This window comes from Ptychodera flava, chromosome 19 (assembly GCF_041260155.1).
Source record: "Ptychodera flava strain L36383 chromosome 19, AS_Pfla_20210202, whole genome shotgun sequence".
Classification (NCBI taxonomy): domain Eukaryota; kingdom Metazoa; phylum Hemichordata; class Enteropneusta; family Ptychoderidae; genus Ptychodera; species Ptychodera flava.
In genome coordinates this window covers 12,754,218-12,777,179 of record NC_091946.1, presented here as the reverse complement: position 1 = coordinate 12,777,179, position 22,962 = coordinate 12,754,218, and the positions used below count along the sequence as shown (strand labels likewise).

The window sequence follows — 22,962 nt, the reverse complement described above, 5'->3', positions numbered from 1 at the left end:
AGACCTCTAGCTCTATTGGCTCGCTCAAAATTAGATATGCACATAATTAATGAGGAACAATATGTGGCGTCATAAGGTGTCCCATCATACCAAATATGAAGGGTGTAGCACTTGTGGTTACTGAGTTATGGACAAATATGTATATTTGAGGTCAAAGGTCATTGAGGTCACGTGACATTTTGTCAAAAAAATAGCATTGCTAAGTTATCCGTACATACCAAAAATCAGACCTCTAGCTCTATTGGCTCGCTCAAAATTAGATATGCACATAATTAATGAGAAACAATATGTGGCGTCATAAGGTGTCCCATCATACCAAATATGAAGGGTGTAGCATTAGTGATTACTGAGTTATGGACAAATATGTATATTTGAGGTCAAAGGTCACCAAGGTCACATGACATTTTGTCAAAAAAATTGTATTGCTAAGTTATCCATATATACCAAAAATCAGACCTCTAGCTCTATTGGCTTGCTCAAAATTAGATATGCACATAATTAATGAGGTACAATATGTGGCATCATAGGGTGTCCCATCATACCATATATGAAAGGTTTAGCACTTGTGGTTACCGTGTTATGGACAAATATGTATATTTGAGGTCAAAGGTCACGTGACATTTTGTCAAAGAGTCTGAGATATCTGCGTGAACGGATGGACTCACATGGATGGACTAACAGACTGACATGACCCAATCTATGAGCCCCCTGGACTTTATCTGTGGGGACTAAAAACTGTGTCACTGCATCCTTTTTGCAATATGAATACGATGAGAAACTAAATTTTTATTTTTCTTGGCCTTATACATGGGAGTCTATGGACTGCCTTATACATGGGAGTCTATGGACTGCCTTATACATGGGAGTCTATGGTCTGCCTTATACATGGGAGTCTATGGTCTGCCTTATACATGGGAGTCTATGGTCTGCCTTATACATGGGAGTCTATGGTCTGCCTTATACATGGGAGTCTATGGAGGTGAAAACTAAAAAGTCCTCTACCACGGCCAAATTTGATCGCATTGTGAAACAAATCAACATGCATCTGTATGAGGTAGAGTACTATCCTTTTACCAAGTTTGAACAAAATCGCTCCAGGCGTCTCTGAGATATCTGCGTGAACGAAAAAAGTCATAAAATATGCAAATGAGCAATTAATTAATAAGCCACACCCACCAAAATCTAATCAGATCTAAGTCTCATCATGATAATACCAAATACCAAATTGCATGACATTGGACCTAAGGGTTCTTAAGTTATGAGTGGAACAAAATCTGTCTACGGACGGACGGACAGACGGACGGACGGACGGACGGACGGACAGACGGACACACCCACAGACATTGTGGCGACATAGGACACCTTTGGTGCTTCGCACCACGGTGTCCAAAAATCAGTACGTGCTTTGTCATAGTGTTCTTTCACAACTGTATTCCAACCTGGTATTGTATGCCTATTTGACTTTGTGGCTTTGGGGAGAGTCCTATTTGCGGCAGTCAACAACGCTGAAATAATGTCACTATAAAATGTATCAATCAAATGAGAATGAATACAACAGTCTGTGTCAGTACAAGCCAAAGCCTCAATAGGAATATGAACTTCAGATAAAAGTCGATCACAAAACACTCCAAAGTTCTCAAGTTGACAAGATGACGCTTTGTTCCAACAAGGCGTATTTGCTTCAGTTTGTGACGAACTACTGAGCCTAGGTAGCAAATCGGTCTTCAAAGTGAACATTACAGGAAAGTGATCGGAAGAAATGATATCATAGTTTACCTTTACAGAATCAACGATGTTATAAGATGAAGATGAGCAAATGATATGATCAAGCCAACTTCGAGCAAAACATGAATCACTTAAATATGTAAGAGTATCAGGATGCAGGCGTTCAATTTCTGAAAAGATGAAGTTGTTATCTTGCACAAAATTATCTAAAAGTACAAATTCATGCTGATTTTTTTCGGATCTGCATTAAAATCACCGGAAATAAGACAGTGGCAAGTACCTAATTCATTAATTGTAACTTGTAACAAGCCTAAAATCCGCTGATATTCATCACAATCAGAAGTAGCAGTTGGTAGATACACATTAAAAATTACGACATCAGGCTTATCTAACATCTTCATGCGAATACCGATAATACGACTTTCACCGTCAAAAACGATAGGTGAGATACCGTTGAGATTTTTTCGCCAAAGAATACCAACACCCCCATAGGGTCTACCTGTGAGAACACCATGCGAGCTATCAAAGGCACTCACACCTATTGAGGTAAACTCATTATGCAACGAACTAAGAACTGATAACTTTTCCTTGTGAAGCCAGTGTTCTTGAACTAATAAAATATCACAAGAATTAAGCAAAGCGTCAAGGGAACCAAGAGAGGAATTTAGACCGCTTACATTGTAGCTGGCCAGGTTAATGACGTCCATTATCTGTTATTGATATTAACTACTCGTGGAGAACTTTTCTTCGACTTTGCAATCAGCTCAGACTTCGTCAAATAATAAGGTTTCACAAAAACTCCACTAGGCCACAGTTCAGGACAAAGGACACTGTCAATACAGCTGTCATTTACGTCAATTCTGAACGATGAATATGTGTCATAGCGAGTTTTTAATTTGACACCATCTTGAAATGTTGAAGGACCGCACTTGTCGTTAATGAATGTCTCAACCTGATAAATACTTGTATCTGGCGTTAGGCGGCTTACAAAAACACTTCGCAATCTTGGCTGTTTCTCTGCAACGGTAAAGTGATGTGTAGCATTACCCGATCCTCGAACAATTTGCTTAGGTTTCCGGGGATGCTGAACACTAGAGATTGCCTTCTTATTCTTTTTAACTACAAATGACCATGTTTGATCAACACTTGAATCAGGTATTGACACATCTTGAACAGAGTTATCACTCGTTGGGAACCTCTCTTGATGACACAGTAGGTGAATTTCTGGACACGTTTAAACGGACATCTGCGGAATCATATTGATTAACGACAACAGCTGCATTACTATTGGAGGGTTTTTCACAGGCTGAATCCATGATTACCTCTTTGGTTTCAAGCTTGGCACTGACTGAATCCAGTTTTTCGCGCATATCACGAACCATTTTCAACAAACTGATATAGTCTACATAATCAATGTCAATCGGAGGAAGACGATGCAGCTCTTGAGCAACAAACCGTTTCTGAGTATGAACAGATAAATCCGCTACACAATCGATGACATCTTGAATTGTGAGGGTAGTTTTACGACGGGATGGACCACGATCGCCAGCCATTTCAAAAACAATACTCTTAGCCTCGTCGACTTCGGACTTTGTGTAGAAGTCTTTTATAACTTTTTCCATCGAAGCACGTGTCATACCCGAGCTCAATTTATTTACGACAAAGCAAGCTAATTCACAGATGACTGGACCATTTTTAGTAGCTGCTGCTGTACTGGATATTCCATCAATGGTATCAGAACTACTGCAACTCGTACTTGTGCCAAACCTTTTCTTGTTACACTTGGGGCACAACATTAAGTCTCCCTGACACAAGGATACTCGGTGTGATATTGTGGAACAGTCTTCACAGCGAAGAGACATTTCAACATCGATTACGTAACTGACCTCTGTAACAATAGTTTTCCGACTTTAGCAGTGTCGGCAGGTTAGTCTCTGACGGCAAGAAAACTCTTCGTTGATATTGTCAACAGTCGTTTTTACACAGATACTCACGATTCTTGGCACATTCATAAAGGCGTTGCTTTAACAAGATAGGCTCAACACTTGACAGAAAGCGGAATTTTCAGGGAAAAAACGAGAGCACATTCAGCTCCGGCTTCACTCCATCTTCACGCACTTAATAATACGTCAGAGCCTAATAAAAGTCATTCATATAAGAATCACAATAATCATATAAATCTCTATCACTGTACTATAATGCTTAAATTTGAATTAAGATTACACATACATGCAGTTGAGTGTGATATTGTTCTTTTAACTAGGCATTCTCATTCTCATCTCATGATTGTAGTCTCTTTCGAGTTCATAAACGAGCTGAATAATTATAACCTTTATTAACATTATAACCTTTGTTCAACTTTTTGTAACTCTTTAAAGTATCTTCCAAGTTAATAAATTAGTAATCCAACCGTCTACACGTCAGCTGACCTTTAGGAGACCAAATAGCCATTATCAGACGTAATTCGGGTACTAGTAATTTGAAATAAATGTCTTAAAAAGTAGCTTAATTTCTTGATGAACAGGCTAAGAGATAAAAAGTATAATACTTGTATCGGTTACTTTACATTTGAACGATGTTTCTCAAAGAATTGAATAATTCCAGTGTTTATTTAACTTATTGAACTTATTGAGCACTTTGTCGTGTACGACAGAGTAATTAGTACATAGTACAAGTACCAACCACGAGTCTTGAAATTCGACGCGCGCCGTGTATCAGTCTAAGACGGAAAGGATCGGCTATCCCATCAGGCAGTGGGCAATAGAACAGATACGCCAATACAACAGTTGTGATGACAATCGTTTTCGTCTTCATCTTGTGTTCAGTTCTACTAGGAAACGACTGTATGCATGGGAAAATTTAGTAAACGGGGCAAAAGTATGGGAAAACTGATATTCTTTATAATCAGTGTATGTATGTATGTATGTATGTATGTATGTATGTATGTATGTATGTATGTATACGTATGTATATATATATATATATATATATATATATATATATATATATATATATATATAGATATATAAGTATGTATGTTCAGTCGTCTTAATTCAACGGGAATTGTTAGCAATTCAGTAAATGATTTAAATTTGAAGATACTCCGTAGAGGTCTAGTCACAGGAAGCTTGGCCAAAACTTTCAATTTAAGTGATGGGAAATGCCATATTTGTGGCCAAGAAGAAACACTGGAACACATCTTATTTGAGTGTAAATATGTAAAAGAAATCTGGCAGAAATGTATTTCTTTCATTGATAGAAAACACAACTTTATTAACGATAGCAATATCAAAAGATTAGCAATTGCAGGAATCGAAAGTGATAATGAATCAACATTCGACATTACATATTGCATTACTTCCTTTGTAAAATACACAGTTTGGAATATTCGAAATTCGGTTACTCTTGATGGGATTAAAGTTTCCCTTCAATCCTATGTTATGCAATTACGTACCTACGTACCTACGTACCTACGTATGTATGTATGTGTGTATGAATGCATGTTTGTATGTATGTATACAGGGATGACATGAGTAACGAGGACCATCACTTGAACCTTACTGTATCCTGCAGTCCAAGGACCCTCATTTCTACGGCCTACAGACTCATGCTTTCGATATGGTATCCAAACACCCCTCTAAATACCCTAGTCATCGAAGTTAAAGGATCTGATGGATATTTATGGGACCTGTTTCTGTACTATCAAATTGAGGACCTAGCTAAAAAATCTTTCATTACCATCAATTAGGGGACTGTGTTAAGACCATTTTTTCTCCAGATTGAAACGAGGACTTTCGTTAATATATGTTACTTTCAAATGAAACAATAGTATAAAGTGCACTGATTATATTCCTAGAGATAGATGGCAATGATGATGATGGTCATTATTATTATTATTATTATTATTATTATTATTATTATTATTATTATTAATTTTGACAATTCATTACCTTTAAATATGTCTACATAAAATAACTTAATAAGCAAAACCCCATAGCCATGATATACTGATATGCTGATATGCCTTTGAAATATTTCATATTAGTTGACTGTCGAATAACATGAAATAGTTTTCATGTTGTTGCGCATTTTATCCGTTGATGAATAATAGAGAGTGAAGAAAATGAATCACCACATCATTTTTGCAAGATGTGTAGGGTGAGAACAAACCTTTTTCTTTTATTGGCCTAAAGTATCACTTAATAATATATGCTAATGAGACTTGTTTTAAACTATATGTAATGTAATTGTCAAAGGAAGGTGCTACTGTACTAAATTTTCAGCGAGAGTGATCAGAAGTTAGGAAAGTGGTTAACAAAATGTGTTTTTTGTTGCCATGTCGATTTTACGAAAAGTATCCTTTTAGGATCGGGTTTTCAAGTGGAAGTACACCATTTACTGTATGGCTGATAAAATTTACTAAAGTGTCACAAAATGATTGGTATCCCATTTCCTTCAATTCATTCTGAGGAATTATGACTGAAATCAAAAATCATATAGCAAAATTTCTGCAGAGATTTGAGATTGACCAGACTTGTTGAAGCAGGTTCACGTGAACAGATATAATTAAATCTAAGGATATCTAAAGGGAACAACTTCCAATTCATTTACAGCAGAAAGTTCTTTTCCGTCAGAATATAGAAATTGTGTGTTTGGTCACTTGTTTTGCATAATCTGCATCTACTGGCTGCTGAATTTGTTTGTGTTTGTCAATTCAAATCTGTGATCTGGAAAATATGGTTGTAGTACATGTGATTGTTATCTGTTACCATTGTGGCAAAATATTAGTTCAGATTTTCAGCACTGCTAATAGTGATTGCATCTGCACTGGTTAAAGTGATGAATAAAGTGATGATGATTGAAAGCACATTTTCATACGCCATATGTTGTTAAAAAGCACAGTAAAACAGGTAGATCTGAACAGTATTTTGTATTTGATTTTAATTTTGAATGAATGTGAGGCATTTATAAATATTTATATTATTATTGGCTTGAAAATAACACAAACAACAAATATATGCCAACCATTCTAAAAGTTTATTTGAACTTGTCAACAAACAAACAATAATACATGTTCTTACAACTGTTTGAAATGCTGTAGAATATGTAAATCATCAGTATTTCCTTCATACAATGGTACTGACTGTATTACACAAACTCCTTCATACAAGGGTACTGACTGTATTACACAAACTATGAAATATGAGTTACTTTATTTTGTGAAATTCTGCCATATGTTGAACAGTTACCATATCACGAAGTAACTTTTGATCTTTATTGCAAAACAATGCCAACTTCAGCTTTATATGTGGTTATGGAACACCGGAAACGGACAGAATTGATGTAAGTTTTTACAATGATATATGCTTTTGTCTGACTGTAAGTACTGATCTTTTGGAATCAATACAAAGAATACAGTAAATACTTAGGATCTGCCATTGCAATCTTAGTCACCTCTTCTCACTTCAAATGATTTTTACAGAATGGTGAGAAACATCAAAAGTTACCATGTGATACATTTACATGTGAAAACCAGTAAATCAAATTCAAAATCCAAAGGGCTGGTTTAAGGTCAACTAACTGTAAATTTTGACATATCATCATTTTTGTTCATCCTGAACTGATGCTCCATTTTCATCTCTGTGCAGCAGGATTTAGCTTCATGTCCACACTCGAATTCCTTTGACAGCAATAATACATGGTCTTTAAACATGCACAGGTGATATTCACAAAGAATTTACTAATCATTTTAGCTTCTTGTAAGTAGACAACCAAAACTTAGGAATTAAAGGGACAATGCTACACATTTTCCACATTATTGTACTTGGGCCTCAGCCCAAGTACATTTGTTTTCATTCCGTGGGAAAAAACTGTAAGGTATAACCATTTCTGGCTGAGACCAGGGAGGGCAAAATGTATTGGCTTCATCTTTCTTGGCATAATAAATGGCGTAATGATGTTAACTGAATGGAAGTGCTGCTCTCAGCCAGTCTTGAATAAGTGAGATGTGAATATAAATGCTTCTCTATCTGAGTTTTTGCCACAAAATCTTCTGAATATAATCAAAATGTGCATCGAAATGCAACAATTAATGCACCCTCCATTTCCTAGGCGATGGCACGACCCTTGCTACACCCACTGGACGAGCCAAAGTGGGAGGGGTAATTTCGGTTTGGTCGAACAGGAGGGCTCGAGACCAGAATTTAACATTTAAACTTGAAACATGTTTAATCACTGACAAGATGTGGATTAGTGTTAATCAAAGAGAAAGTTTGAAAAGGAAAGGTTTTATATCCCGGACACAATGAAAAACATTACGACTGGAAACTGTACCCCCGGTTGAGAATAGTAATGCCCACAGCGATGGAGAACACTTATCCTTGAGCTGAGAAAACCAGACCATCATTTCGAAATAGAGCTGCAGATTCGAGAAGCTCGTTAAAAAATAGCTAGGTATACCCCAAAGGGGTGTTTTCGAGTCTTGAGGGCAAATTTCGCCTCCTTCATTTAGAAATCGTACGTTTGTTTTTCCAGGGGAACACATCATTTGACACAAAATTTGCATGAAAAGGGGTCGCCAGTAAGCACGTGGTCAAATCTGGCATAAGAAACAATATGAAATGTTGGGTAAAGCCAGTCCAAAATAAACTGATTTGAACTTTTGTGTTTTGTAATTTATACCACTGCAGTAACATGACTTTTTTTTGACAACATCACACAATGTAATACGTTTTGAAACTGAATACTCCGACGTATTCTGTGTCCCCTTTGCTAAAAAATACGGTATGCCGATTACCATGTAAGGAGATGATGACGTCAAGACAGATTTGTAGTGCGTTTGGTCTTGGATGGTGCACGAAGTTTTGTCGAGGTAGCTTGTGTATTTATTTCCTAAATGGGAGTATTAGGGTCGATCTAAAAGAAGGCCGAAAAATGTTATGATACTCTAAGCGAGCTGAACTCCAATGCGAATGGTTGGATAATTTGGAGGATGTCTAGACTGATCTCGTCTCATTAAGATTATTTGGCAGTCAGTATTGAATTTCAACTGCGTCACAAGTTTGCGTCGAACGGTCAACGAACGATATTTTAGAAATCTGGAGACATGGCACATCGCAGTTTTTATTTTAGTATTTTATATTTTACAAAAGATGTAAGAAGCAATGATTTTGTCGAAAATTCTGAAAAAAATATAGGAAGATTTGATCGCGAACACATTTTCACTTGGGGGTCAACTGGCTCTGCGTACGATGCTGTGTGTTCCGCTACAGCTAACCGCCCCGCTCACCACAGCCCTGCAAAGACCCGTACGTTGGGTCAGTGACTTCAAATCCATTTTGGGACTTGACGTAAAAAGCCAAATTACTGCCGAAATTCAGCGTTCTTGGGCCCAAGTCGTATCCCAGCCTACCTCAGCTACTCGATCGCTTCCAAAAATGACAGTCTTTTATTCACTTCTCGTAAATAACCGTCGATGTCGGCAACTCTCTCGCTGGCCCTGCGTACACGATGCTGTGTGTTAGCTGTAGCACATAGCATCGTACGCAGGGCTAGGGGTCAACGTGGGGTCGCAGCCATGTTGCCTCAAAACTTATTTCTGTCTGCACTCAAAACTCAAAAATGTCGCATATGAACCTGAAAAATCGATGTAATTTTGTCAAACTTCGGCGAAATTTCAGCCTATAGACAAAATTTCATCTAGGTAAGGTAAATTTATTGAAATTTGATCGACAAATAATCCTGAGCTTGAACGTGACAGCTCGCCTTCTCCGGGAAGTCATGCATCCGGCCAGCTGCCCATATGGCCGGGTGCATGAGATTGTTTTCAAGCGACGGCGGCAGACCGTACGGGGCTCTGGATATGAACCTACCGCCGGTGTAGCTGTAATAACTGTAGCTGTGGGTCCATAGCTGTGGTGTTTTCAGACGGGATTCATGCCTTTTACGGGCTGGTTTTGACTTTTACGATTTTAACCCCGCCACCACAGCTATGGGATATTCCATAGACTAGCGTCCAAATCCGCCGCAAGCACCCTTTGCGCAAGTTTGCTCGACGATCTTTCGAAAAATTTTCCATCCAAATTACAAATTGCCAACACTCATCGACAGCTTGGTTATTAGGGACTCACCAGACCAGAAATCCGCTCAAAATTCACTGAAATATCGCCTTTTTTCTAAGTTTGCGCGACATGACTACACGGAGACCGCCATTTTGCTAGCGTAAAACTGTTGGTCGAGGATCCCTGCAGTACGTCACTACAGTGACGTAGGGCCGTGACCTCTCAACTTCTGAACACAAACTTACGGCCAGCATCCACGCGGCGCGCCACGAATAATCATAGATCCTAGGACTGAACTTTTTTCCCCCAAGTAATGGTTTCAGTTTTGTGAGACTGGGAATGTCCATAAGACGAACGATGGTCATCGATATCACACGATGAATCTCTCAGTTTGTTTTCACGGCCCTACGTCACTGTAGTGACGTACTGCAGGGATCCTCGACCAACAGTTTTACGCTAGCAAAATGGCGGTCTCCGTGTAGTCATGTCGCGCAAACTTAGAAAAAAGGCGATATTTCAGTGAATTTTGAGCGGATTTCTGGTCTGGTGAGTCCCTAATAACCAAGCTGTCGATGAGTGTTGGCAATTTGTAATTTGGATGGAAAATTTTCGAAAGATCGTCGAGCAAACTTGCGCAAAGGGTTGCTTGCGGCGGATTTGGACGCTAGTCTATGGAATATCCCATAGCTGTGGTGGCGGGGTTAAAATCGTAAAGTCAAAACCAGCCCGTAAAAGGCATGAATCCCGTCTGAAAACACCACAGCTATGGACCCACAGCTATAATAACTGTTGCGTTGTTTTTAGTGCCCACGGACGAAGTCCTGAGGGAATTATAGGTTTGGTCATGTCCGTGCGTCCGTCCGTCCGTTCACGCCTAGTACCCAACCCCATACAGATGCACGTCGATTTGTTTCACAATGCGATCGAATTTGGCCGTGTTAGAGGACTTTTTAGTTTACACCTCCATAGACTCCCATGTATAAGGCAGTTCTCCATAGACTCGCATGTATGATGCCAAGAAAAATAAAAATTTAGTTTCTCATTGTATTCATATTGCCTAAAGGATGCAGTGACACAGTTTTTTTGTCCCCACGGATAAAGTCCAGGGGGCTTATAGATTGGCTCATATCCGTCCGTGAGTCCATCAGTGAGTCCATCGGTTCACGCAGATATCTCAGACATTTGACAAAATATCATGTGACCTTGGTGACCTTTGACCTCAAATATACATTATTGTCCATAACTCAGTAACCACAAGTGCTAAACCTTTATATTTGGTATGATGGGACACCTTATGACGCACATATTGTACCCCATTAATTATGTGCATATCTAATTATGAGCGAGCCAATAGAGCAAGAGGTCTGATTTCTGATACTAGTATATAGGGATAAGTTAACAATATAATTTGTTTGACAAAACTTCACGTGACCTCAATGACCTTTGACCTCAAATATACATATTTGTCCACAACTCAGTAACCACAAGTGCTACACCCTCATATTTGGTATGAAAGGACACCTTATGACACCATATATTGTACCTCATTAATTATGTGCATATCTTATTTTGAGCGAGCCAATAGAACTAGAGGTCTGATTTTGGTATATAGGAATAACTTAGCAATACAATTATTATGACAAAATGTGACGTGACCTTGATGACCTTTGACCTCAAATATATATTTTGTCCACAACTCAGTAACCACAAGTGCTACACCCTTCATAAATGGTATGATGGGACACCTTATGACACCACATATTGTACCTCATTAATTATGCGCATATCTAATTCTGAGCAAGCCAATAGAGCTGGATGTCCGATTTTGGTATATAGGGATAACTATAGGGTAGAAATCTAAATATGCCCATCTAAATATTAGACATCTACCATCGAGAACAAAAGAAATTTGCTGTAATTTGAATATTTAAGGAGTTTAAGCAATTCCCGCTATAAATAAAGAACCCCTGCCTCAAACTCCACAAAAGTTGCTAGACATATTTTGCCGTTGTCATGCCATTGCTTCGTTTAATAACCAGTTAATCAAATGCCTCATTGACAGGAGGAAATTCAAGACCATATTTGAATAGTAGTATATATTGTCCTCAAAATTACTCTATCACGGCCCAAGTACTCATTGCCTTCAGCAATACTGCCTTGTTTTTGTTCTTTTAGTTTCTTTTGATGTGCCTTTCATTTTTAAAGATACAGAAAAATGCTAAATGACTTGCTAAAGCTCAATTCACAACCCTTACAGGGACCCAATATATGAATATTACTACAGCACAATTACTGTTAAGACAAACAAAATTCAAGGTGGTTAATTTCGTGCACAGGATGTGAGTTATGTTTTGACAGTCAGTCACTGACACTGAGCATGTTGTTAGCTGAACAACGTGAACACCCTACTAAAGAAACCAAAATGAAACCAAATTAACGAAAACTATATAGACTGGGCTGCACTGTCACTTAAACCATACAAAATTAAAAACTGAAAATGGCAAAAAACTTACAGATTGTGTCCCTTTAAAAAATTGAACTGTTGATACTGCAACATGTGGTCTAAAATCGTATCCCTTTTTTGATAACTTTTCTAAGACACAAGTAATTGCCAATGACATCTTAGACATTGTTAGAATGCTGGGTGTCAAACTCTGATGAATGACTGCGTGAAAACACCTTGTGTAAATTCTGAGATACCCTTTTGTAGACACAATTAGGAAGAGTAATCTACCGTTAACACTTTGACATTTGCCCTGGTCTGGGTTGACTTATACTTTTATAAAGTCAATTTACTAGCCCCAACACATTTGTTGTAAACCATGAATGCAATTCGTCAATCACACGGCTGTAAATCTCGTAGAAAACCTCTCAAATAGTGCTGAAAATTATGTCTACAAGTAGGTCAGCATCACTGTGAACATCTAAAGCTACTTCAAAATATTTTACTGAATATCTACTCTACATCATCTGGGAAAAATATGAACTGTTTTCACTACACTACATAAAATGTTACACACAAAAACTAATGAAAACGCCAGGATAACAGCTCATTCAAAAGGCCTACATTTATTAGGCACTAAGGCCTACATTTATTGGGCACCAAAACCTACATTTATTGGGCACTTCTCTGAGACAAATGAAAGTATGGCAATCTGTTTCCCAACTTTTGAATAAACTATCTTTAATAAATTTATTCACAGTGAGGTCAAACAGTTAAACTAACAGTGTAATAAGAAATATACTTAGAAATGCACAGATTTACCAACAATATTAATTGTGATCTCCTTTGCTAATGTTCGATTACCATTTCAGTATAATATGTCCTTATGAATTTTGTTAATGGTTAAGGTTTACTGTGGTTAATGAGTGTATAATTGGTTTCGCTATATTTTGTCAACTCCAAAATGTCCTACATGTGAACAACAAACAAAGAATTTCCTTTAAGAAAACCGACTTATTTTTACTTTTTGCCAACCCTGTGGATGCAATGACAAACACGTAGCAGAAATGTCTTCAAAGAGAAGAGCCCAGCCAAACACACACTCTATGTTATGAGATTGAGATGAGATTAGTAAAACTATTTAATAAATCTATTCAACCCCTGTAGCAGATGAGATTAGTAAAAATATTAAGGAAATCTATTCATACCCTGTAGCAGACACTTTAGTACAACCTTTTTAAACACGTCTGTAATTGAGGCTTTCGTAACAAATATGCAAACATTGGAACAGTTTCTCAGGGCCTGACACAGGACCCTATTAAATTCGTGTCCTGGAAAGTAATTGTTTTTCTAGCTGTGTATAAGAATAACTTCTAAGCAAATTGGTGCTTAAAGAGGCCATATTAGGTTGAAGGAAAGCATGGTGAAATTTCTCTTCAAAATCAAATGTATTCACTTAGCAATGTCACGAGAAGAAAAATGTTCCAAATTTATGACATGGCAGACATATGATTCAAGAAGATATAAGGAAGGTTGGGCTCTAGGAAATCTGGCAAAGTGAATCTTTTCTACGGTAGAACAAATATATGCTCGACATATTTGTTTGTCATATTAAGCAGCTTATCATCTCACTATTAACTTTTAGGATGATCACTTTTTCCCTTTAATCTTATTATAAACATGATATTTAATGTCTGACCACTTCTTCCCATGTAAGATAGGATATTTCTTTTGACATGCTACACACTTGTCCTTTCCCGGCACCTTTTGAAGCCTTATTGCTTGTTGGAAATAGGTGACAACAGCTTCATGTTCTTCTTTTGTCCATTTTCTCCATGTCTTTCTTCTCTTTGAGTCTGTAAAGTAATGTTGTTGCAAATCATCATAAAGTAGTTCAGGGAACAGGAGCACTAAATTTTGGTAACTCCCTCGTTCTTTTTTATGGTTAACAACTGTTTTTGCTGTTTTGTAATGCATGTTAAAATGCCTATTGTTAAACTTAATGCTATTATGTATCAAACACCTAACAATATAAAAATACTGGACGACGCCCTGACCATAAACGTTTATTTGTGGGCAAGAGCTCAAGGAAAGCCAAAAATTCACGGGCGAGGTTTGCCGAGCCTGTTAATTTGGCTTTCCTTGAGCTCGCGTTCACAAGTAAATGTTGATGATCAGGGCAGAGTCCATTATTTCCATTATATTATCAACAAACCCAAGAAAACTGTGACCATTAATGAAAATTTCTAATGCGAAAGACAACGGGGCCTGCTTCCAATCTACGAGACAAAAATGTTTTATACGGCACAATATTTCTCACGTACCAGCATCATGTGCAGCCTTTGTATCTATAGCAGCACTGTCTGCAGCCACAGTGTCCGTACCAGCAACGTGAGCAGCCTCAGTTTCCATACCAGCACCATGTGCAGCCTCAGATTCCATACCAGCACCATGTGCAGCCTCGGTATCGACATATGGGTTTCTGAATGGATCAATGCCAACTTCACCTAGACCTGGTTAGAGACAAGAGATTTGTCACGGAAAAATCACTTAACATTACATTTTAGCTGATGGATAAAGTTCTGATATCCTTAAAAAATCGGAAAAGAAAAATATTTGACAAACCTCAAATTAAACCTTGCATTTGCACGGAAAGACGCTACAGACATTCTATGAGAGTATACATCTCTATGAAACATTTCAACAACATACTTTGGTCAAAGTCCAGTGTTATCTGTGTAAAATTTGGATATGAAGCATGAAAATAGAGAGAAACAAATAATTATGTAATATATAATCGAAAGCAAATATTTAGGTAGATTGCCTTCACTTCTTCGTTTGTAGGCATTTGGGATATCTCTTGTATGATCCATTTGACTTTTTGAATACAATCCTGGTGACCCACAGCCTTTGTCTCCTTACACAAATGTGAAGATAGATGTGGGTCTTCATATATTTCTGATAGTACCTGTTGAAACACAAGGCTATTTATCACTTCAATTTCACATACCTTTGTTCCTCAAAACAGACACGTCCCTTTCATTGTCTTCCTGGATACCATGACTTGGATTGTCAGATATTTCAACTTGTCCAACTGTTGCACTACCTTTTAACTCAAGCTCTAGAGGACCCGGACTCTCCATGTTTTCTGATTTCTCATCTTCCTCTTCCTCATCTTCAGTTACTTCTGAAATAAAAATACAACAAGATGTTGAAATTACTGATTTTGTCTTTTAAGAGAGTTTCAAGGCTTAGGGCAAAGCAATGTGAGTTTTTAAGGTTTTCATGCAAACAAACTCAGTGTATGTGACATTTTCCGCTAAATTTTCTTACAAATTTCTTCCAAATGTTGAAAATTTGCTTAAAGGGACAAAGTCGCCCACTGTTGACATTATTTTCAAATTGGTTAATTAATTTCTTATGACAGGTGATTTATCAGGCTAAAAACTGGTTGTCAGCAGGTTCTTTCATTTCTTAATTTTTCGTCTAGTGAGATGAAAAACATAATGGCCTGTCATAAAAAGATAATTTAAGAAACATAGTGTCAAAAAATGGACAACTTTGTCCTTTAAAAAAACACAAGTGGTTGTATGGTGACACATTCTGAATGTGTGCATGTTTGGTACGTAATTGGCTGTTTGTATGTCAGTGCATTAATTTTACAAGGAGCAATCAAGTACATGCATGAATCCCTGACAGTCTCATTCTACAACCACGTGTCTGTCAGATCAATATCTATACAACATTAAATTTAAAATCTCACTAATTGCAAAAGTCCATTCAATATGCAAAGTAGCCATCATTTGCCATGGTGCTTGTCACATCGTCTAGTTCTTGAGACAACAGCTCATATGGTACATTTAATGATATTTGGTGGAGTAAATCTTGATATATGACACAATGATCATCATGCTCCCAGTAGACAACCATGTAACAGGAAAATTGAAACTGAGATAAGATAACATCATTAATATGCTCACCAGAATGCAATCAGTTCTTGCCATTTGATATCTGAACCTAATTATCAAATTTGGTTAAAGTGTGTGTGGCCGTTCTTGAGATATTGTGTAAAAAGACAGACACACAGACAAACACGAGCAGACAGACCATAAGCTAACATGCGTGACACATGTGAGTTAAGAATTAACAACATTATTACTCACCGTAAGAATCTACTTCAATATCTTCTAGAGGCTTCCCCCTAAATTCAGCTATATTGCCCTTTTCCAATGCTATCAGTAGTCGTCCTACTTTTGCCACCTGTAAAGTCTGCTCTGGCAGTCTGTAGTATTCTCTGTGGATCTGGAGGTTGTGTCCCATAAATCCTGCTATGATATCCTGTTCATTTTCTTTTAAATTCAAGACCTGGGAAAGGGTTGCCATCTGCTTTCTCAATCTTGTCGACGTTATGATATCAGGAGCTTTCAATTCTGCACTTAGTGCATACTTGTGTAGGGCAGTTGAGCCACGCACCGGCATTTCTGAATCCTTCAAACATGCAAATACATACTGATTTCTTGGATTTATTCCAACCTTCTCCCTTGTTTCCATGAGAAGGTCAATTTGAGCCTTCAGATCACTTGACAGAATCACAGGGACGTCGCGTCCTCTCTTTCCTCTAATGTGAACTATTTTCATCTTCTTACATAGACTTTCTTCAAAGGCTGATAAACATGAGTTGATATCTTGTACGCGCTGATCATCATTTCCTCCATGTATGTTCCCATAATCCTCCACAGACATTCTGCTCATTTCACCACTTCTTCTTCTATTGAAAAGTATCAGCTGGGCAAGAGTGACCCGGCAGAGTTCACCCCATTTTTTTTCATTTGAATCATCAGCCTTTAACTGCTTTTTTGTTTCACTGGCGACACCTCTCATATATTTATGTAGCTTGGCTACATCACTAACCAGTGGGAGATACTTTGCCTTCTTCCGCTTCCTCTCATTCATTGTTCTCTGTGCATTACTACTGATGTCTTCCACCCAGTTCATATCCGTCAGTTGCAGGAACCTTTCTGCTCTTTCTTCAAGGGCCTCATCTTCCTGTTTTATTGCATTGCCTTTGCAGATGATCGCACATTTTCGTAAGGTGTTGCCAAGCTTTGTAGCCAAAGAGGGAACCTTATACGATGACTTCACTTCATCATATCCACTTAACAGCCGCACACAACTGACCACAGTATCAAACTTCTGTGGCTGTATGCAGCTAGTTAAAGTTGAACAGCTATCGTTGGTGACTTCTCTTATTTTTATCACAAATCTCCCTAAATCTCTCATTGGTTGAGTAACATATTGATATTGTCCACTGGGCCCATGTTTTTTGTAGAGTTTTTCGCCGAACTGCAAAATGAGAGGGTCACTCCTTGCCACCAACGAAATTTTGTCAACATTCATTTTGCAAAGGACATTGTCACTCAAACCCTTACTGATATCTTTACTCAATGGAAGGAGTAGGGAAGATCTTGCCTGTACTCTTCGATAAGATGCTGCTTTCTCATTTGCAGGTTTCATGGTACATACTCTGTCATGTCTCCATAGATCTTTTTTAACAAAGTATGCTAAGCAGTGTTCACATGGTAAATAGTCCTCACCGGATACCTCATAAGTTGGACGTTTTTTGACTGCAATGCATCCCTCGCCCTTTTCCATTACTTTCATATTGTGTGCATGATTGCCTTTATTCGCAAGTCTTTTCAAGCACATTTTCCTCTGCTTGCTTCCTTTTGGATAACTTAGTGCATGGCATACATCAACTTCATTACTATGTTTCTGTTCAAAGTGCCGAGGTAACTTGGCATATGGGTTTTCACAGTAAACACAATAGTATTGCTTATCCCATTTCCTTTTTCCAATGTTATTTGTAACTTGAACCTTGATATTCTTCGATGATGATGATAATGAAGATGTAGACACTAGTGGGCTCTGAAGTTCTTCATCTGAACTGGTTTCTGTGTCGCTATATTGTCTCACTGAGCTGAGCCTATGTCGTGTGACTTTTTCTTTTCTTCCACATTGTATATCTGAGCTCATTCTATGTCGCTTGACTTTTCTGTCTCTTCCACCTTTCCATATTCTGGGAGTTCTGACAGCACTTTCTTTCTCCTTCTGTTGGTTGATACTTCTCTTCGGTACATCATCTGATTCAAACTCTGAAGTCACTGAGGTTACTTCACCATCTTGATCAGGATCATAGTCTGGATCATCAATGCTGTCATAATCATCTTCATCATTGTCGTCATCCTCATCATCATCATCACCATCATCATCATCATCATCATCATCATCATTATTATTGTGATCAAAGTCACTTTGAACTCTGTACAGATCACCACACACAGATTCTTCACTTCCTGTGCTGCTGCACTGGGCTTGCTGATTACTTTCAACACCATTGACACATATTTCCTCACAAGGTCTTAGGGCTTTGATTACTAGAGCTTCTGCTAGTTTTCCTGCTTGCTGTAATTTCTTCACTCCTTTACTTTTAACATCTTTGCAGCATTTTTCAGAGCGGGCTTTATCGGTAACATGTGCCTCATTTTGAGAGTCTGTATTGAATACACTGCCATTACTGTCTACTACACCGACCTGAACATTTGGTAGTTGTTCGCCACTGTTCTGTTTGGATTTCCTTTCATCTTTTCGAACAAGCACTTTAGTTTTCGGTATTTTGACAGATTTGGTGATTCGTTTATGGAAGGTGTCTGTATTGTCTTTCTCTTGGCTATTTGTAGTGACTGATTTGTGGGTATTACTTGAAGATACAGCGATGGCCCCCTCCTGCCTAGTCAGAGCTTGTATGTGATCGGGTTCATTATCCCGGGTTTCCTGTAGTAAAAAGTGCATGCACATTATGAGTTGCTTGTTTTTTAAAAGTGTTCCTGACTTTGACTCACAACAGTATCTTTGGTAGTTACTGAATGACTGTAAAGTACTATTACTTCTTTACATTCATTTCCTTCAAAGTCGACGGGTTTAGCATGCTGCCAAGGTACGCTTACCCATTCCAGACACCTGGTACAGCAACTTAACAAGTGGTTTGAGATTGCACTATTGATTTTGTCAGTGTACTTTTGTTGTTGTTTGTTTGTTTTTATTGTTTCTTGGACCTCCCAGTATGCTTGCCTTGAATGGTAACGATTGTTGGAATTCATCTGATATCATATTTACATATTGTCTACATGTACCTTTTTACAGTGCTGCTAAACCTTTTTTACAATGATCTGGTTGTTGTGTGTGTTTATGTTTCCCATATTTCTAAACATACTGGCATTTGTAACATTCACACTCTGCCCTCTGAGGCATATTTAAGGTCCCTTTGGATACTAACTAGTAAACATATGCCAAAAGTGTGAGTAAAAGAAATGAAATGTGGATGAGTCAAATATAGTACTATCATATTCTTGACTTTCGTGATCTGTAACTTAGGGGGTTCATACCTTATGGTGACCCAGAATTTCATTTTGAATTTCTATTTCTGTGTATTGATGAATAGGGATGACCATGGATTTGTATGCATGTTTGTTCTGGTTTGAGCGGTGAGTAACAACTGATTAAGTTACACCCACCTTCATCAATGTTGATTTTATTTGCCAAGACCAGCTCTCTGACTCTGAAACAAAATAAAAGATACATGCACTGTTAAAAAGACATTATACAATGCTATTCTACAATTTCTTGGCAATCAATTTAATTTTTAAATAAACAATGACCCTTATGTTAATACTGGGGAAAGCTGTAAACTCTGTGTATTGGAAAATGAATACCATTAAGCCTTTTCAAGGTCTGACAGCTAGCATGAAAGAACAGTTCTAGTGAAATTACTTCAATAATACCAATCCAGAATCCAATAATCATAAGGCCACAATTCGTTACTACATGATCAATCCACACAAGCATATGTCAGAGATACAAAACAGCACACAACAAACAGTAAAGTACTGGTACACACAACAAAGTCAAATCTATGAAAGAAAGATATATGGACCTCTGGCAAAAAGGCCAAGAAGTGGCGTCAGGTGTTTCGAAAATAGTAAGCACATCATGCCCACATGTGAAACTTGGGGTTTATCTGTAGTAGTGATACAGGACAAATCTATGTCCAGTTTTAATTTCAAGATAAATTGCATCGGAATAAATTTACAACTTATGAATAATTGACCAATGTAATGTTCAAAGAAATTTAAAGACACCAGACATTTGCTCAAATTACAAAATACTACATATGACTTTTGCAGATTAATTTTCTTTTCTTCCAAATACTGTCAAACAGGAGTGCAAAGTGGCTTCTAAACGATTTCTTGATTGGTATTTGGGTAGAGTCATTTATAGTAACTTATGCAAGTCTTAAAGTAAAGAATATTGACCAAAATGTACATTTCCAGACGTAACTTATCTTGACAAATGTGATCAGTCTGTACTTATGATTCTCCAAACACACACTACCAGCAAATTTGTCACAGTAAAACCTGTCTCATGGAATGCTGAAGGGACTAATAAAATTGTATAGATAAGATTCCTAATTAAACAGGTTCAATTTAGACAGGTGTTACTATAAATAAAATGATAGTGTCCACAGTGTAATAGTAATCATAAAAACATATTGAGAGAAAGTTTTATATTCACTTGGCATTTACAGTCTGTTAACTTTGTCAGTGTTGTATCCCATCAAAAATAGGAAACAGTGCTGCCTTATGACGTTGGTATGACTTTTACCATAATACACATTCAAATCAAGTAATCTGATGACATACGTGTTGCATTGATCAAAGATAATATATATTGCACACCTAACTATAAGCAGGCTAGAGATTCTCTCCTATCCATATTCTGCCACCAACTGATCTGAATTAAATTTTTGACTCAATTTTACTTTGCTGCAAGTACAATCAACTGTGAGAAATGTTGCATCTTATCACATCATATTTAAAAGTTTTAGATACAAACATGATAGTACATACACATTTAGTTATGCAGTCAAACTAAAGCATTACAAGACAACCTAAACAGAAGGCATGTGACAGTGCATGTAGAAGTATATCAGTCAACGCGATTTAAGACATCAATGTCTGTTGGGAATCACAGACCAAATGTCCCATTTTAGTTCATTCAAGCCAAAATATGTGAAGCTTACGTACCGTTAAAATGCAAACCAGCATGTGTGGATAATGCTCCTTTGCTTTTTATTGTTTTATCACAAAGGTTACAGATCCAAACATTCCCATTGACATAATAATCAATGCATGGTCCAGTATCCTCATTCTCATTTGATCCAATAACAACACAATCGTCATCATCTTCTGAAAATTCTTTGTTTTTTTCATCACTATCTGATGACAATTCTACCACATTTTCCTTAAAAGAAAAAAAGAAAATAAAAATGAACTATTAACATATGATGACACTTGAAATGTCTTTTCAGAAAGAACTCGTAAAATATATATGATTAAACTCACATAAGATAATTGTAAAATCATATAAAAACCAAAAAGGACATATCAATGACAAAGCCAGCTACTGTTTTGGGAAAGTGATGGTCTCGCACTGAATTTGTAAAAATCGTGTCAGTGATGGCACAATCTAAACATGTACACAGCATATTTGTTGTGATTCAATATGACATCAAATCAGGTCCAGTAATCACAACCATACAAGGAAAAAAGCTGTCAGGTCCAAGGAACAGTAAAAAACAAACTTGAAAACAAACAAACAAAAACCACTGACAAAATCAATAGTGCAATCTTGAACCATTTGTTAAGTGGTGGTACAAGATGTCCGGAATGGGTAAGCGTACCCTGCTAGCATGCTACATCCTTCATGATTGATTCGAAAATGTCTGCAAAATCAGCTCCTATAGCTGTCATGAAATGAATTTCCTGCAAGCATCGTAAATGTACACACCACATTTTCAGTTGATTTTTCTAAACATGTAAAAAAACTTTATGACTCACATGTGCAACAAGCAAATACTGCACTTAAAGGGCAATGTCTCACAAATACATGATTGGCTTAGCTATAGATTTACAACACACGATTTACTTACAGAGTGTATATCTTTACAGAAAAGGTCTGATTGCTCTTTGGCATTATTTGGAATGTTGGACTCAACATCTTCAAGCTCTTTTTGCTATGAATGAAGAAAGATGTAGAACGTTAATGCACCTGCATAGTCTTTGTAGTTTAAATCTACGTACACCACATATGAAATGCTGAGAGACAATATGTTGTACCAAATGAGCTGTGTGAAGAAACTATTTTATATAACTCATCATTTTGCAGTAGTTTCCAAGTGTCAGACTGCCATGCAAGCCAAGATATGCAGACAAATAGCGCAGAGATAAAGAAAAAGTCAAAGGTCATCTCATCTAAAAATTCAGGTTCAAATCTGCTTTGAAAAGTAAATTCTATTTCATCAAACACCAGTGTTATGCAAGTCAAGATACACAAGAGGTCAAAGGTCATCAAACACATTATGATATCGCATTAAACAGTAGTGTTGCACAAGTGATAGACGCTTAAATACAGAAATGTAGGTTAAGGGTCATAATTTAAAGGCTCATTAGAGAATCTATGACAAGACTGCTCGCATCTTTTTACATAGTGCAGCAAAAATAGTATCACAGTTGTTATCCAAGGCAAATCAATGACATTACATCAAAAATTATGATAAGCACCCTAAGATTTTGATAAATATTTTAGCTCCACATTTAAGCGCACTACACCTTAGATAGC

The 22,962-nt window shown here is 37.4% G+C and overlaps 2 protein-coding genes across 9 annotated transcripts in view; one reads left to right on the top strand and one right to left on the bottom strand.

Annotated features, from left to right (window-relative positions):
* The window catches only part of LOC139118616 (alpha-1,2-mannosyltransferase ALG9-like), a 513,500-nt gene that overhangs the window by 308,187 nt on the left and 182,351 nt on the right, over nucleotides 1–22,962 (top strand). The gene's annotated exons all lie outside the window — the stretch shown is intronic.
* The window catches only part of LOC139118602 (uncharacterized), a 44,518-nt gene continuing 33,191 nt past the window's right edge, over nucleotides 11,636–22,962 (bottom strand). For 4 of the 8 annotated variants that reach the window (XM_070682009.1, XM_070682007.1, XM_070682010.1 and 1 more), the window contains exons 7-13: nucleotides 22,274–22,357; nucleotides 21,369–21,585; nucleotides 19,800–19,843; nucleotides 16,392–19,059; nucleotides 15,239–15,415; nucleotides 14,553–14,741; nucleotides 11,636–14,084 (exon numbers count right to left, since the gene is read on the bottom strand). In XM_070682009.1, coding sequence (XP_070538110.1) covers nucleotides 13,879–14,084; nucleotides 14,553–14,741; nucleotides 15,239–15,415; nucleotides 16,392–19,059; nucleotides 19,800–19,843; nucleotides 21,369–21,585; nucleotides 22,274–22,357 — 3,585 coding nt within the window. In that variant the 3' untranslated portion in view covers nucleotides 11,636–13,878. The remainder of the gene's footprint in view (nucleotides 14,085–14,552; nucleotides 14,742–15,238; nucleotides 15,416–16,391; nucleotides 19,060–19,799; nucleotides 19,844–21,368; nucleotides 21,586–22,273; nucleotides 22,358–22,962) is intronic. The other 4 variants (XM_070682014.1, XM_070682012.1, XM_070682013.1 and 1 more) reach the window with 2 other exon arrangements.